Here is a 12,519-nt window from a genome sequence, read left to right as displayed (position 1 = left end):
GTAAATTCTTTTAAAGATCATATATTATACTTACATAAACTTACTTTACAGAATTTACACCAGTGAGCACATACTTTACATACATTCATAGTAATTATGTAATTTACATATATTTATAAATTATAAAATTGTATGTGCATAAAATTATATATAGATGAGATTTCTAACAGCACAGATAGAGCTACTGCATTTGTAGTGACTCGATGTTTGTGTGGATCTAAGAGCATAGGGCTTTTTTTTTTTTTCTTTTTTTTAAGTATTCTTTCTTCCTCTTCTTTTCCTTTCCTATATCTCTTCCAAATGAATTTACCTGAGACCCAATAGGCTAAATGGGTCAACTGGTGACACCATAGTTACTAGTGAGCCAGCTGAGTTTTCAGAGAGGTCACTAGTTAGTATTAATAACCAGCAGAAAAAAATTATATAAAGTATCTTTTCCAAAGAGCTTACCTTGGACTGCCCAAATATATGTTTTTCCCACGTGGCTCCTTCCCAAGTCAAGAGTTTTAAAGAACTACAGCGTTATAGAGAAACTGTTTCCCCTCAACACAAAATCAGAGTAGTTCAAATCCAGATGTTCCAGAACTCAACTTCAGTGGTCATTCCAGGGGATTGAAATAAAAAGCAGAAAATCTACACTATGTAGGGCAGAGACTTCCTCACAGTGAATCCAATCAAAGGCTTTTAAAAGGCTGAACTGGCATGAATGTGAATTTTCATTCTTATAAAGATGATCCAGGTTGAGTTTCTCAATACTGCAGTGAAACTCAAACTAGAGAAGAAGGTCATTCTTCCATTCAGACTCCCTTGATATGGGCCTTGAGTTGTGAGGTTTGTCCTTGGGAGATGGCTGGCAAAGGTTTGTTTATTTTGTTGCCATGGGAACAAAATGGCAGCCCCTCATTGGCTCAGAGCTCTCTCTTCTTAAAGAGAGAAAGCTGGAGTCTTTAAGATATTTTCCAAGGCCAGTGACCACCCTCAACAACAAAGAATTCACACACCTAATTCTGGTTTTGACTTTCACCATCAGCAATCAGGAAAAACAGACTTAGGATGTATTTTCAGAGGAAACAGAATTAAATAGTCCTCTTAAGCTTAATTGGCCTATGGCAATAGTTGCCAGAAAAAATCTGTAAAAGATTTTAAACACTCCTGCCATTTGCTCTAGAAACCTACAAGTCTAAAGTAGGCACTTTTTTCCTTGAATTTAATAAGGCTTTAAAATCTATAAAAATATAAAACCTTCAGGGCAAGGGGTCCTTTTCTGACACCAAGGGTTTTTAACTATTTTTCCTAAATAAAGTTGTTTTCCATTATAGAAAATAATACTCATAATAGACTACTGCCTGTAAGTTTGTCACACTGTGGAGGCCTGCATGTTGCCTGTGACGCTGCAAACCATGCCACCAGCATTTCCAATACTGGTGTCACCCATGGGGACAGACTAGAAGACAGACCTAGTGATCTACTTCCAAAAATTAGGCAAACAAAACGTCATGGGTAACGAGAGAACATTTTGTGACTTGCTTGCTTTAGCCATGTCATCAGGAGGGACCAGTCGCTGAAGGTCATCATGTTTGGTTAAGTGGGGGCCAGTGAGGGTGAGGGAGACACTCGGTAAGATGGACTGACACAAAGCCACAGCAATGGACTTGAATATGCCAGTGACTGTGAGGCTGACGCAGGACTGAGCAGTTTCTTCTGTTGTACACCAGGTGGCATGAGTTGGAATTGACAGCCCGTATCTCACTATCATCTATTCTAGTCTATTATAGACTATCTATAATAATCTATACTAAACTATAATCTAGTCTATTATAGACTAGTGACTTTCATTTTTATTTTACTGCAACTCGTTGTAAGAAATATATTTTACACATTTTAAGTAAAAAATGTTATGCAATAATACACTTAGGATTTGCTTTTCTCTTGCATTTCCTTTCCTTTTAAAAATGAAGTTGATTGCAATTCACTAAATGGATTTCATAGCCCACTGGTGGGTCATGACCAATGGTTCAAATAGAGTTATAAATTTATCCACTCATTCAACTCCTTATTTGTTTTCTACTGTCTGCCAGGCACTATTAGGTGTGTGAGACATAGCTCAACTCCTGTCCCCAATACAGCTCAGAGATGAGTAAGTTCAGTAAAGGCACAATGAGTCTTACATTAGGGAACTCACCAGCTGCAGTGGGAGTTTATAGCAGAGACTAATCTTTTAATCTAGTGGGCTGGGCAAGTTTTAGCCAAGGAATGGGCCTGACTGTTGTTGTTGTTATGTGCCCTCGAGTGGATCTGCATATTCGAAAGTCGTTCTGACTGCAACGGTAGAGAAACGACAGGAGGGGCCACAACAGGAGGCAGGGAAACTAGTGAGGGGTTCATAGCAGTGGCCCAGCAGAGACAACTGGTAGCTGCAACTCATGGAGAAATGGGGGTGGACAGTAGAGAAAGCAGTAATACTTGGTGACAGATCAGATGTCAGGGTGAAAAGGAGCAATGATGACTCCTGGGTTTCTAGCTTAAACAATTGGGTAAATGGAGCTATTTATTGAGCTGTGGAAGCCTGGGGGATAAACAAGTTCCGTGGAGCAGACTATGAGCCAGTTCTGAACATGTTCAGTTTAGTGCCAGGGAGACATCCAAGTGGTGATGTCCAGTGGAATTTATTACATGTTTCTGGAGCTCAAAAGGAGCCTGGGCTAGACAGAGAGTTGTTGTTGTTGTTGTTGTTATGTGCCGTCGAGTCGGATCCGACTCATAGCGACCCCTCCTTGGGTTAGGAATCATCAATCACTTAAAGCCAAGGAATTTTCCTCAGGAACAGTCTATATACTCTGGTACTATAGATACATAATGACTATAAATACTAAGGAGCCCTAGTGGCCTGGTGGTTAAGTGTTCTGCTTGGTTGCTAACCCTAACATCAGAGGTTTGAATCCACCAGCTGCTCCTGGGAGAAAGATGTGGCAGTCTGCTTCTGTAAAGATTGTTGTTGTGTGCTGTCGAGTCGGGTCCGACTCATAGTGGACCCCTCTTTGGTTTCCGAGGCAGTATCACTACGAAGTAGGATTGCCCAACCTTCATTCCGAGGAGTGGCTGGTGGGTTTGAACCTCCTGCCTTCTGGTTAGCAGTCAATTGCCTTAGTCACTATGCTACCAGAGCTCCCTTGAAAACCCTGTGCGGCAGGCAGTTCTACTCTTTCTACATGGTCACTATGAGTCGAAATTGACTAGATGGCAGTGGGTTTTTATTAGTAGTAGTATAGATACTGATGCTGGCATAACTCAAACTTAATAGAACAGAAGCAGACGGAAATCAGTAGCAAGCCCAAAGCCCCAAATCTTTACCCTCAACAAAAGGTTTCTCAACTTAAAACATATCTACTCCTATCATTTGTGAAAGAAAACGAGTTGGAGATGATGGGAATATCACTGATGTCCATAGAAAAATAGTACCTTCATACTTCATTTATTCCTCCAAAATGTTCATAATTCTGTTTTTATTTATTTTTATTTTTTTAAAAAAAACTCACAGCAATTGTGAAGAATGTAGACAGAATCTAAGGGCCCTTTTTTATTAGAGTCGAACGATTTTCAAATATACTTCATTTGAAGCAGTTTTTAAATAGCTAAGGGTGTCAACAGTACATTGTGGACTACAGGGAAAGTATTGCTTCATACCTCCGGAATATTCTCAAACTTAAGATCTGTGTATCAATGACTTTATACTTTATTTTTCAGTGATGTTACTCTGCTAAGGATACGTAGACACTCTGCATTATATTTCTTCTTTCTGAATATCTAAAAAAGTACAATGATCTGCTAACTTCTGAAGTCTACTACTGATTTGTTTTGTGTGTGTTGGTTTGACAAATAAAGGCTGTTTTCTGCACCCAAAACAACATAATGGAGAGACTTTGTTCAGTATTGTTTCTATCTGTGCAAAGTATTGGGACAAAAACACAGGAGACAAAAGAAAATGTAAGGACATCATGTTTATTATCTGATTTACATCTGACAAAGCAAAGGTAGATGCCAAAGAGCTATTTGACAAAATTCAAAGTTCCAAATACCAGATAATACATATTGTGGCCCTGGCCGAGGGCAGAGCTGCCCACTGCTGGCCAGCCGGGCTCTGCACAGCAGCCACTCTATGTACACTCTGCTGCTGTGTTGCCTGTGGAGCACAGGTTTGCCTGCATCTAAGATCAAAGACCAAAATCCAAACCCAACTGCCACTGAGTCAGTTCAGTGTCAAAGTGGGTCATTAAACAATAACAGCCTGATTTCCAGATGTCAATTGTCAATGTTAGTAACTACTAAGTAAATCATGTACTAGAACGGTCACAAAGAGTATCAAGCTTTGAATACTGAGAGTCCACTCCTATGAGCAGCTTCTAGCTTACTTGCCAAAGTTGTGCTGTATCAAATGAAAGACACATAGCATAAAACTTTCTAAAAAACTACTCTAACATAGGTCATTAACTTTTCCCTAAATCCCACTCCTATTTACTTATGATTTGGGGTCATTAAAATTTTTAAATTAGTTTTTATAGGTAAAACTTTCAGTTCAGAGCTCACAAAGATATTTCTCATACTATTTAATAGGATACTCAGAAATACCTGAGGTATAATCACTGAAAAACCTTTTGGAGGTGAAAAAAAAGACTGGCATTTCCTATAGTGACAAGAAAGTACATACACAGTTGATATTATGGAGAAAACGAAAACTGTCACCAGTCTCAAAGGATATACAAGTCAAGGAGGAACTTGCTGTAAAGATTCAATTTCTCTAAACATACTTTGCCGACACTTCTGTTACAAGAGAGATTTTTCTGGCTGTCCCCAAAGTGATTTTCAGGTGGAAACTTCAAAAGCAGCAAAACTCAATTTTCAAACAAGGATTTATTTCTAGAGACAAGTATGCACCAGTATTCAACGATTGTTTTTGGTGGAACATCAGCATCAACCTAATTTTCAAAAACTTAACTCTGGTTCTCTTTAATCAGATGTGTGTATTTGGCTGCTAATTTCCCCTAAACCAAACTTGTTGCCATTGAGTCAATTCCAATTCATAGCGACCCTGTAGGACAGAGCAGAATTGCCTAGAAGCAGACTAATAACATCTCTCTCCCGTGGAGCAGGTGATTGGTTCAAACTGCTGAGCTTTTGGTTAGCAGTCAGGTGCCTAACCAACTGTGCCACCAGGACTCCTTAATCTGCTCCCCCTGCCCCCATCAAAGTAATCAATGGATCATTTAAATACTGATTATAAAAAAGTATACTAATTATAATACAAAACACTAAAAAATCTAGCTTAATTTATAACTTTTTATATAATATGCGTAACTGATAATTTGACACACTACTCTCTGGTCGCACATTTTTAATTTCCTAATGCTTTTTTGGAAACTGTAAATGCCCAGGTAACAGGAAAACTAGTTTCTTAAAGAGCAAATAAAAAGCTTTAAGAATTGGCCATAGTAAGCACCCAGAATCACCTAATGAAATAAAAACTCATGCTACTAACTGAAAAGTGAATTGGAGTATTCTGCAAGTTTAAACATCAGAAACTCTATGTCATGTGAGACTCACGTTCACTTACAGAACTGCTGGAATGCTTTCTAAATAGGTATTTGTAGGCTATGCTGACCTCAGCATGAATGAGTGGAGGAAGGACTTTTTGTTTTTGAGGAACTTATCTAGAAAGATATTATCAAAAAGGTATAAAAAGGATGGAAAACAGTACTGTGACCACGGCCTGCATGTTGGTTCTTCTGCCCCTTGGGGCTCGCTCACAGCTCTCATGAGGGAAGCATCAGGGAGTGAAGCCGCAAGAGGAGGGAGGAAGGGCCTTCCCCACGCCTGGGAATAGGACCACTGGGAGCCGCATTGGTACCAGCATGACTGTCCCAGTCAACGACTTTTCAGGAAATTGCTTCTCAGTCAAGTCAGGATAAAGGAATAATACATTTGCATATTAAGCACCAAAATGATCAATATGCGCCCCCAACCCTGCTTTCAAAAACAATATAATCATGTCTTTCATATAATGGCATTTATTTCAGAATGGCCCTGACTAAAGCTGTGTCATCTGATGAGGGGCTGACCTTGATCAGCAGTGCACAAAAAACAGATCCGTTTCCTCCCAATTCATAGCCTGCGTCACACTACTGACTGCTGAAACTGAACCCCAAAGTCTCACTATGCTGTCTCATAGTTTGTAATAAAAGGAACACCAGAGAAAAAACAAATGTTTTGACTCTCCCTTTAAAAAGTTCATTCACTACTTCCACAGATGTCAAGAACAAGGCAGATGGGTTTTAATTTTACTTTATATTAAAAAAAACAAGAACAACAAAAGAAAACACATACACACAGTCTCAAAGCAAGCACCCGGGTTTTACTTCAGTTTATAATTTAATGTGCCTGAGAATTTTTGTGCAAATACATGTCATCTTTCATTAAAAATATGCATAGCACACTTTGGAAAAAATTTAATTGCAACCAACTTTCCTTACAAAAAATTTTTACATATATAAATATACAACTTCCCTAATTCCTATTGATTGCACTTCTGGTTTACCTCCTTCCAGCCTCCAAGGAAATCTGAAAGACATACAGTTATGTTCACATTCCTTGGCCACTGCACTTATCCAGAAGAAATACTCTGGAAACAAGTTTCCTTGGTTCCAATGTACCCATTATCTTCCTTCATCTTAAAAATCAACCTCCCCTAGCCCCACCCCCTACCCAGGTTGGTTTTTTTTTGTGCGTGTAGTATAAAAATACAAATTTAAAAAAACCAACAGCTAGATATCTTCATTAATTGTAAATACAAAAGGAATTTGAGTGATATTTGTGCTCCCACTGGCTCAAAGACCTGAAAACAGAGGAAAAAGGGAGTCTCCACTTCGGGTCTTATGCAAAGAGATAAAAATTCCTGGCTTTACTAATGCTGTGAACACACCACTTGACAGCTACCTAATTTAACCAGACATTATCAGGGGAAAACATATAAGCCATCTCACTACTGTCTCACTAACAGACTGAGCTCACCCCATCATCCTTCTGATTGGCTTTCTTTACACAACAGTAACAACTGCTCCTTTTCTCTCATCAAGTCTCTAAGCGGGCTTCTCCCTATTCATGCTTACCTGAAGGAAATGTGCTAGCAGGTTCAGGGTTTCAGGTAGGTTACAATATTACTGAATTTATTTTTTTATTCGCTTTTTATTTTCGAGACAAGAAAATCTAACGAAAGGAGTTTATTAACCTCTTCTTTCTTCACTGTCTCTAAACACTCACTCACGGTCCTTTCATTTATAAGTTGAATTTACCAGCCCAGGTCCATTAAGGCCTCATCTCAATTCTGATTCCATCCCTCTGCCTCCCCCTTGCCACATTCACAACCCTTCGACAACATTCCTTTACTCTCAAGTCAGACCAGATCACATGTGTCAGTGCATGGCTATCCTTCATGTGCTAATTTGTACAAGAGCTCAGTTAACGGCTGAGCCTCAGTCCTCCTTCAGGATACTCATTTTGGGTGATGATGTACAAACTGGGGTTCCAAAGCTAGCCATCATGACTGGAAGACTCTGATTCCTCCTCAGTCCACCTAATAAATTGCTACCTGAATTTAAATAAACAGCAGAGTTTGGTTTTTGAAGACCAATTTCTGCCTCTTGGTGTCTTCCATTCTCTTGGGCATCAGGGGTCTTGATCACCCTGGCAATCCCCAGTCTCTTCAGCCTGTCCACTAAATTCATCTTCAATTGGCCAATATCAGGAGGGTGCCGGGAAGGTCTCAAGCCATACATCTCCTGGAGGAATGTTTCAGCTGGGCGGGAGGCCAAAAAATTTTCAGAGACATGTGGTCGAGGTTCAAAAGGTAACGGAGAAGAACAAGGTGAGTGAGAAGGTGAATTTGGTGGAGTGGAAGGAATAGCCAGGGTTTTGGGGGGAGGCTGGAGGATAGGGGTGTCTGACACTGGGCTGTGGTATACTTTAGCAGAGATGCCTCGCTCCTGTAGAAGTTTGGCCAAGCTCATGGTGCTACTGAGGGTGACTGTAGAATCTCGTCGGTTGGTGATGGATTCACCAATACTGAGTCTGTAGGACACGGCAGGAGAATTCACCGTGGTGCTTGATGAACTGCTTCCACTACTTCCGCAGGATAATGACGGAAATGCAGAACTTCAAAGAAAAAAGAGTGAGAGAGAAAAAAAGGAAAATCAGGAAAGACAATTTAGGACTAAAAGCAATTTCCAAGTCAGCAATTAAAATAATCATAGTAGCTGTCCTTAGTAAAGACAGAGGGACTGGCACCACATTAGTATCTGTACCCTGTAGAAGAGATTTAAGGAATAAAAATTCTAACATGATACTTCAATGATTAGTTCATTATCTGTAATTTCTACTTAATTACTAACTTATTGAAACATACTTCTTTTTCAACAGAATGTGAAAAGGTTGCTGTACACTTATTTTAACATTAAAACATTCTTAAATTTGAACTCAAATGTATATCTATGGGCATGCCACTGAATTTTATGATAGAAATTTTTAAAATTTAAAGACTAAAGAAATTAATTTTTAGAAATTTTGATTAAATATATCAATTCAAAAAAGAAAAAAAGAACTACACCAAGAGACAATAAACCATGGGTAAAGAATTCAACTTTTTTGAAAATTCAACATTTCAGAATTAAACCTAAGATGTTTCCCTAAGGAGAAATTAACTTCTTAACCTTTCTATTTTCTATTTCTGAGAAATAAATATCTCTACACGTTAAATTTCCATTTTCTCAAGAAATGCTAATTCCAAACAACAGTAATAAAAAGCTACCCAGGAAATAAATTTTTCTCAACTCTGACTTAGAACATATGTTTCTGGAAAATTTAAAAAAACAGATAAAATCTTTGACAGCTTTTAGAATCTTTCTTCTCCTATGTTTAGTTAAATAAATAAATAAATAAAAGCAAAGTAAGACCTAAAATATTGAATCAGAAGGACATTACCCTTTAGGTGGTGAAAGTGAATGTGGAGTTAATGCATGACAGCCACTTTAAGGATGTGGTGATGTGGTGATGGAATGACAAGATAGTACTTTTGTGGCCAATTTCCCCCACCCTTGGGCAAATGTTATCACTATTTCATAGATAAACTTTCACTTTCAACACAGAATAGTATATCAAAATTTATAAAAACAATGAACAAAATGTAAATGCAGGATTAATAATAAATTTTCCAGAATACTAAAGTGTATAAAAGAGGCAAAATCCAAACAAGTTTGACTCAATAGTCCTTGAGTATTAAAAAATTAAAAACCTCTGATTGTGCAGTTTATATGCAGCATAGTACAGTTCATATGCATTCCTACTCTTCCACCTTTCCCATCCCCACTTTACTGCAGAACTGCCTGTCCTTTTCCAAACTGCACACTTGGTATGATGAGATTAGCCTGAACGAAGAGTCCCTTCAGGAACCAATTTTATGAAATATGCCATGTTGTTCATTGTAAGAACAATGTAGAACAATCAGATATGTCTGTTCATTACAGACTATTGAGATCTTTATTGGATATCACCTAAATGCTTCCCTAAATAACTGATCTGCTACTACTGTACAGACTCTCTGAATCATAATCTTATTTCTCTCCAAAATGGCAGCTAGAAAGTTAAGACTCAAATACATGCCTCACTTTAGCAAGTATATAAGGCTTTACGGTACAATGTATATGCTAGTTTTTCTCTCTCTTCATTTTATATCACTACTTGATTTCTCTTTTATTCATCTTTCTTCTCTACTAATTAATATTATCCTCTGTAGTATTTTACATATCATTGACAGCTACCATAGGTCCTTTTGAGAATTGGTAAGATAGAAGCAGCAGCAATATGGCTTAATAAAACCCTTGGGTGAGATTTTAGAATATTCATGTTCTAGCCACAGCTAGGTCATTTACTAGTTTCTACTCTTGGCCCTTATTTCAGTTACCTGAACTTTCTGTGCCTCAGTTTCTTCATTTATATAATACACACTTGCCTGCCAACTTCAAACAGTTATAATGGCCAAATGAGAAAATCAATGTGCAAATATTCTAAAGATAAATTATCATAGAATATTTATTAAAATTCTGGGAATTAAAATGAATGAAAATTTTTAAAAAATTGATGAAAATGTAGTTGGGGAAAGAAGTGAGACCAGGTTGCCCAGACTCTTTTACCTGGGGGTGACCTGAGTGATGTCAGAAGGATGCAATATCCTACAGGTGGTGAAGGTAAATGTCGAATTTGTGCATGACAGACACTTTCCTGGGTTTGAGGCTGCAACTTCAGTAGAGATTGGCAGAGAATAAAACACAAAATTGACAGATCAGGTTGGTAATGTAAAGAGTTCAGCATTATTTGTTAACAATATAGCGTTTATCAAGTGCCTTTTATACTAAAGATCCCCAAATCAGGCAGTAAAATATATATAAAGATAAAATAAACAAAATATACATAACAGTGCACCAGTAGCAATTTGTTAACATACAGTTCAATCCTTCAGTACTATAAAATTGTAATCAAAAGGCATAATCATAACTTACAAAAGAGATAAACATACTCTGAAAAAATATATTAAAAATAAAATCAAGATCTTGCCATCCAATGTATCCAGCCCAACTACCTAATCTGGTGGTTCTCAAAGTGTGGTTTGTAGGCCACTTGGGAAGCTACAAGGTCAAAATTACTTTTTAGAAATATTAAGTCATTACTTGACTGTTGACATGTGTACTGATGGTGCAAAAAAAGCAAAAGTGGATAAAACTACCGTGTCTTAGCACAAATCAAGGCAATGGTACAAAGTTATACAAGTATTTGTCACTGTCAAGTACTTAGAGTAAAAAAAAAAAAAAGAAAAACAAAGTCCAGATGTACCTAAGAATGGCCTTTATGAAGTAGTAAAGATATTATTTTGCTAAATCTTGACCCATGAATCTTTTCAATATTCTGCATGCTGAAATGGGAAATACGCATCACACACTACTGCTACCTATTGAGACACATTGGTTATGTACAGGAAAAGCACTTGTGCCATTGTACGCCTTGAAATTTTCTTAAATATGAAGTTGTTTTCCTACTTGAAAAACAGCCACCTGATATCTGCTACCAATACAAACTTTTGAGTTTTCAAATGAAAATCATAATTTTGAAAAACTTGTATAGACCACTAAGAGCCTGAATGCTTACCAGTACTTTTCTGATGAGATAGGTGGTGATATTAATGAATGTGGCTTTAATATACTACATAATGAAATGTGTCAATGTTTGGGAGATCTGCATAACCAATATTTTCCAAATTACTAATGCATTATGTTACAAAACCATGTGTGGATAGAAGATGAATGCACAGTACAAGGTAAACCAAGCAATTTTATGTAGCAAAGCATGACAAGTTTGTTGATAAGGTTTCAGATTTCATACTGTGACACACCTTCAAGAAACTACCACATAACAAGTTTTGGAGTAGTATCAAAGAATATCCACAAGTACCTGAAAAGACTATTAATCTTTCCTCTTCCAACTACATGTCTGTGTGAAGCTTCATTTTCTTCATACACTTCAACCAAAACAACATATTGCAATAGACTGAATATAGAAGCTGATATGAAATTCCAGCTATCTTAACAGAAAGACATAAGAGACTTGCAAAAATGTAAAATAATTTCAGTATTTAAAAAAGTCATTTTTTCATAGAACATGTTATTTGTGTATGTAAGTATTACTTTTAAATGAGTTAATATTTTTTTAAAATTCTCTATTTTGGTTTCTAATATAGTAAATATCAGTAGATATAACCTTCATAGATAGACTTACTAGAATCCTCAGTGATTTTTAAGATTGTAAAGAGATCCTGAGACAATAAGTTTGAAGACTACTGACTGTATCTCTCTGCTGAAGCTATTTATGTAGGGCTCTCTAAGGCCAAGTGGAGAAAATTTGAAAGGCCACTAATTGCTAATGAAATAGATCTTCACTATCCTTTATATCCAAGACTAAGTACATTCTAGTGTAATTTGAGCAGAGCTATAGCCAATTGACCATACAGTAAGTCAGAATGCAAAGTACTACCAGGTACTAGTCTCCAGTCAATCAAGCATTTCTTCTCACCTGTAACCAGCCCAACTGCTGAAGTAATGGGCGGAAGGAAGATCCCTGTTACTGGCTTGGACATTGAAGGGTCCTGTTCCACTTGAAGAGGTTGCTGAACCAGGAAAGTGATACCTTCCTCTTCATCCTCTTCCAAATCAGAGAGGTGAAAGACAGCATCATTCAGCAACTGCGTGAAGCCTTTAGTGATGACACCTGGTCGTGGGTCAAGAATGCTTCCCAAGTTTGGTTGTGCAAGCTGCTGCCAATGATGTAGAGTTTGTGACCCTGAGCACGCAAGACAAAAACAAAAGAGAAGGCGTGTCTTGAATTTCCCACAAATATATATATATATATATATATATATATATATTT

The 12,519-nt window shown here is 37.4% G+C and overlaps 1 protein-coding gene across 1 annotated transcript in view; it reads right to left on the bottom strand.

The window, feature by feature from the left end:
• Window positions 1-7,523: 7,523 nt before the first annotated feature.
• The window catches only part of TRAK2 (trafficking kinesin protein 2), a 40,620-nt gene continuing 35,624 nt past the window's right edge, over window positions 7,524-12,519 (bottom strand). Inside the window, exons 13-15 of the mRNA XM_007935158.2 lie at window positions 12,166-12,432; window positions 10,236-10,341; window positions 7,524-8,202 (exon numbers count right to left, since the gene is read on the bottom strand). Of these exons, the coding sequence (XP_007933349.1) occupies window positions 7,524-8,202; window positions 10,236-10,341; window positions 12,166-12,432 (1,052 nt within the window). The remainder of the gene's footprint in view (window positions 8,203-10,235; window positions 10,342-12,165; window positions 12,433-12,519) is intronic.

This window comes from Orycteropus afer, unplaced genomic scaffold (assembly GCF_000298275.1).
Source record: "Orycteropus afer afer isolate SDZICR_OR568_19922 unplaced genomic scaffold, OryAfe1.0 scaffold00002, whole genome shotgun sequence".
NCBI classification, from domain to species: domain Eukaryota; kingdom Metazoa; phylum Chordata; class Mammalia; order Tubulidentata; family Orycteropodidae; genus Orycteropus; species Orycteropus afer.
The sequence above is the reverse complement of the archived record's forward strand: the minus strand, read 5'-3'. Positions and strand labels throughout refer to the sequence as shown.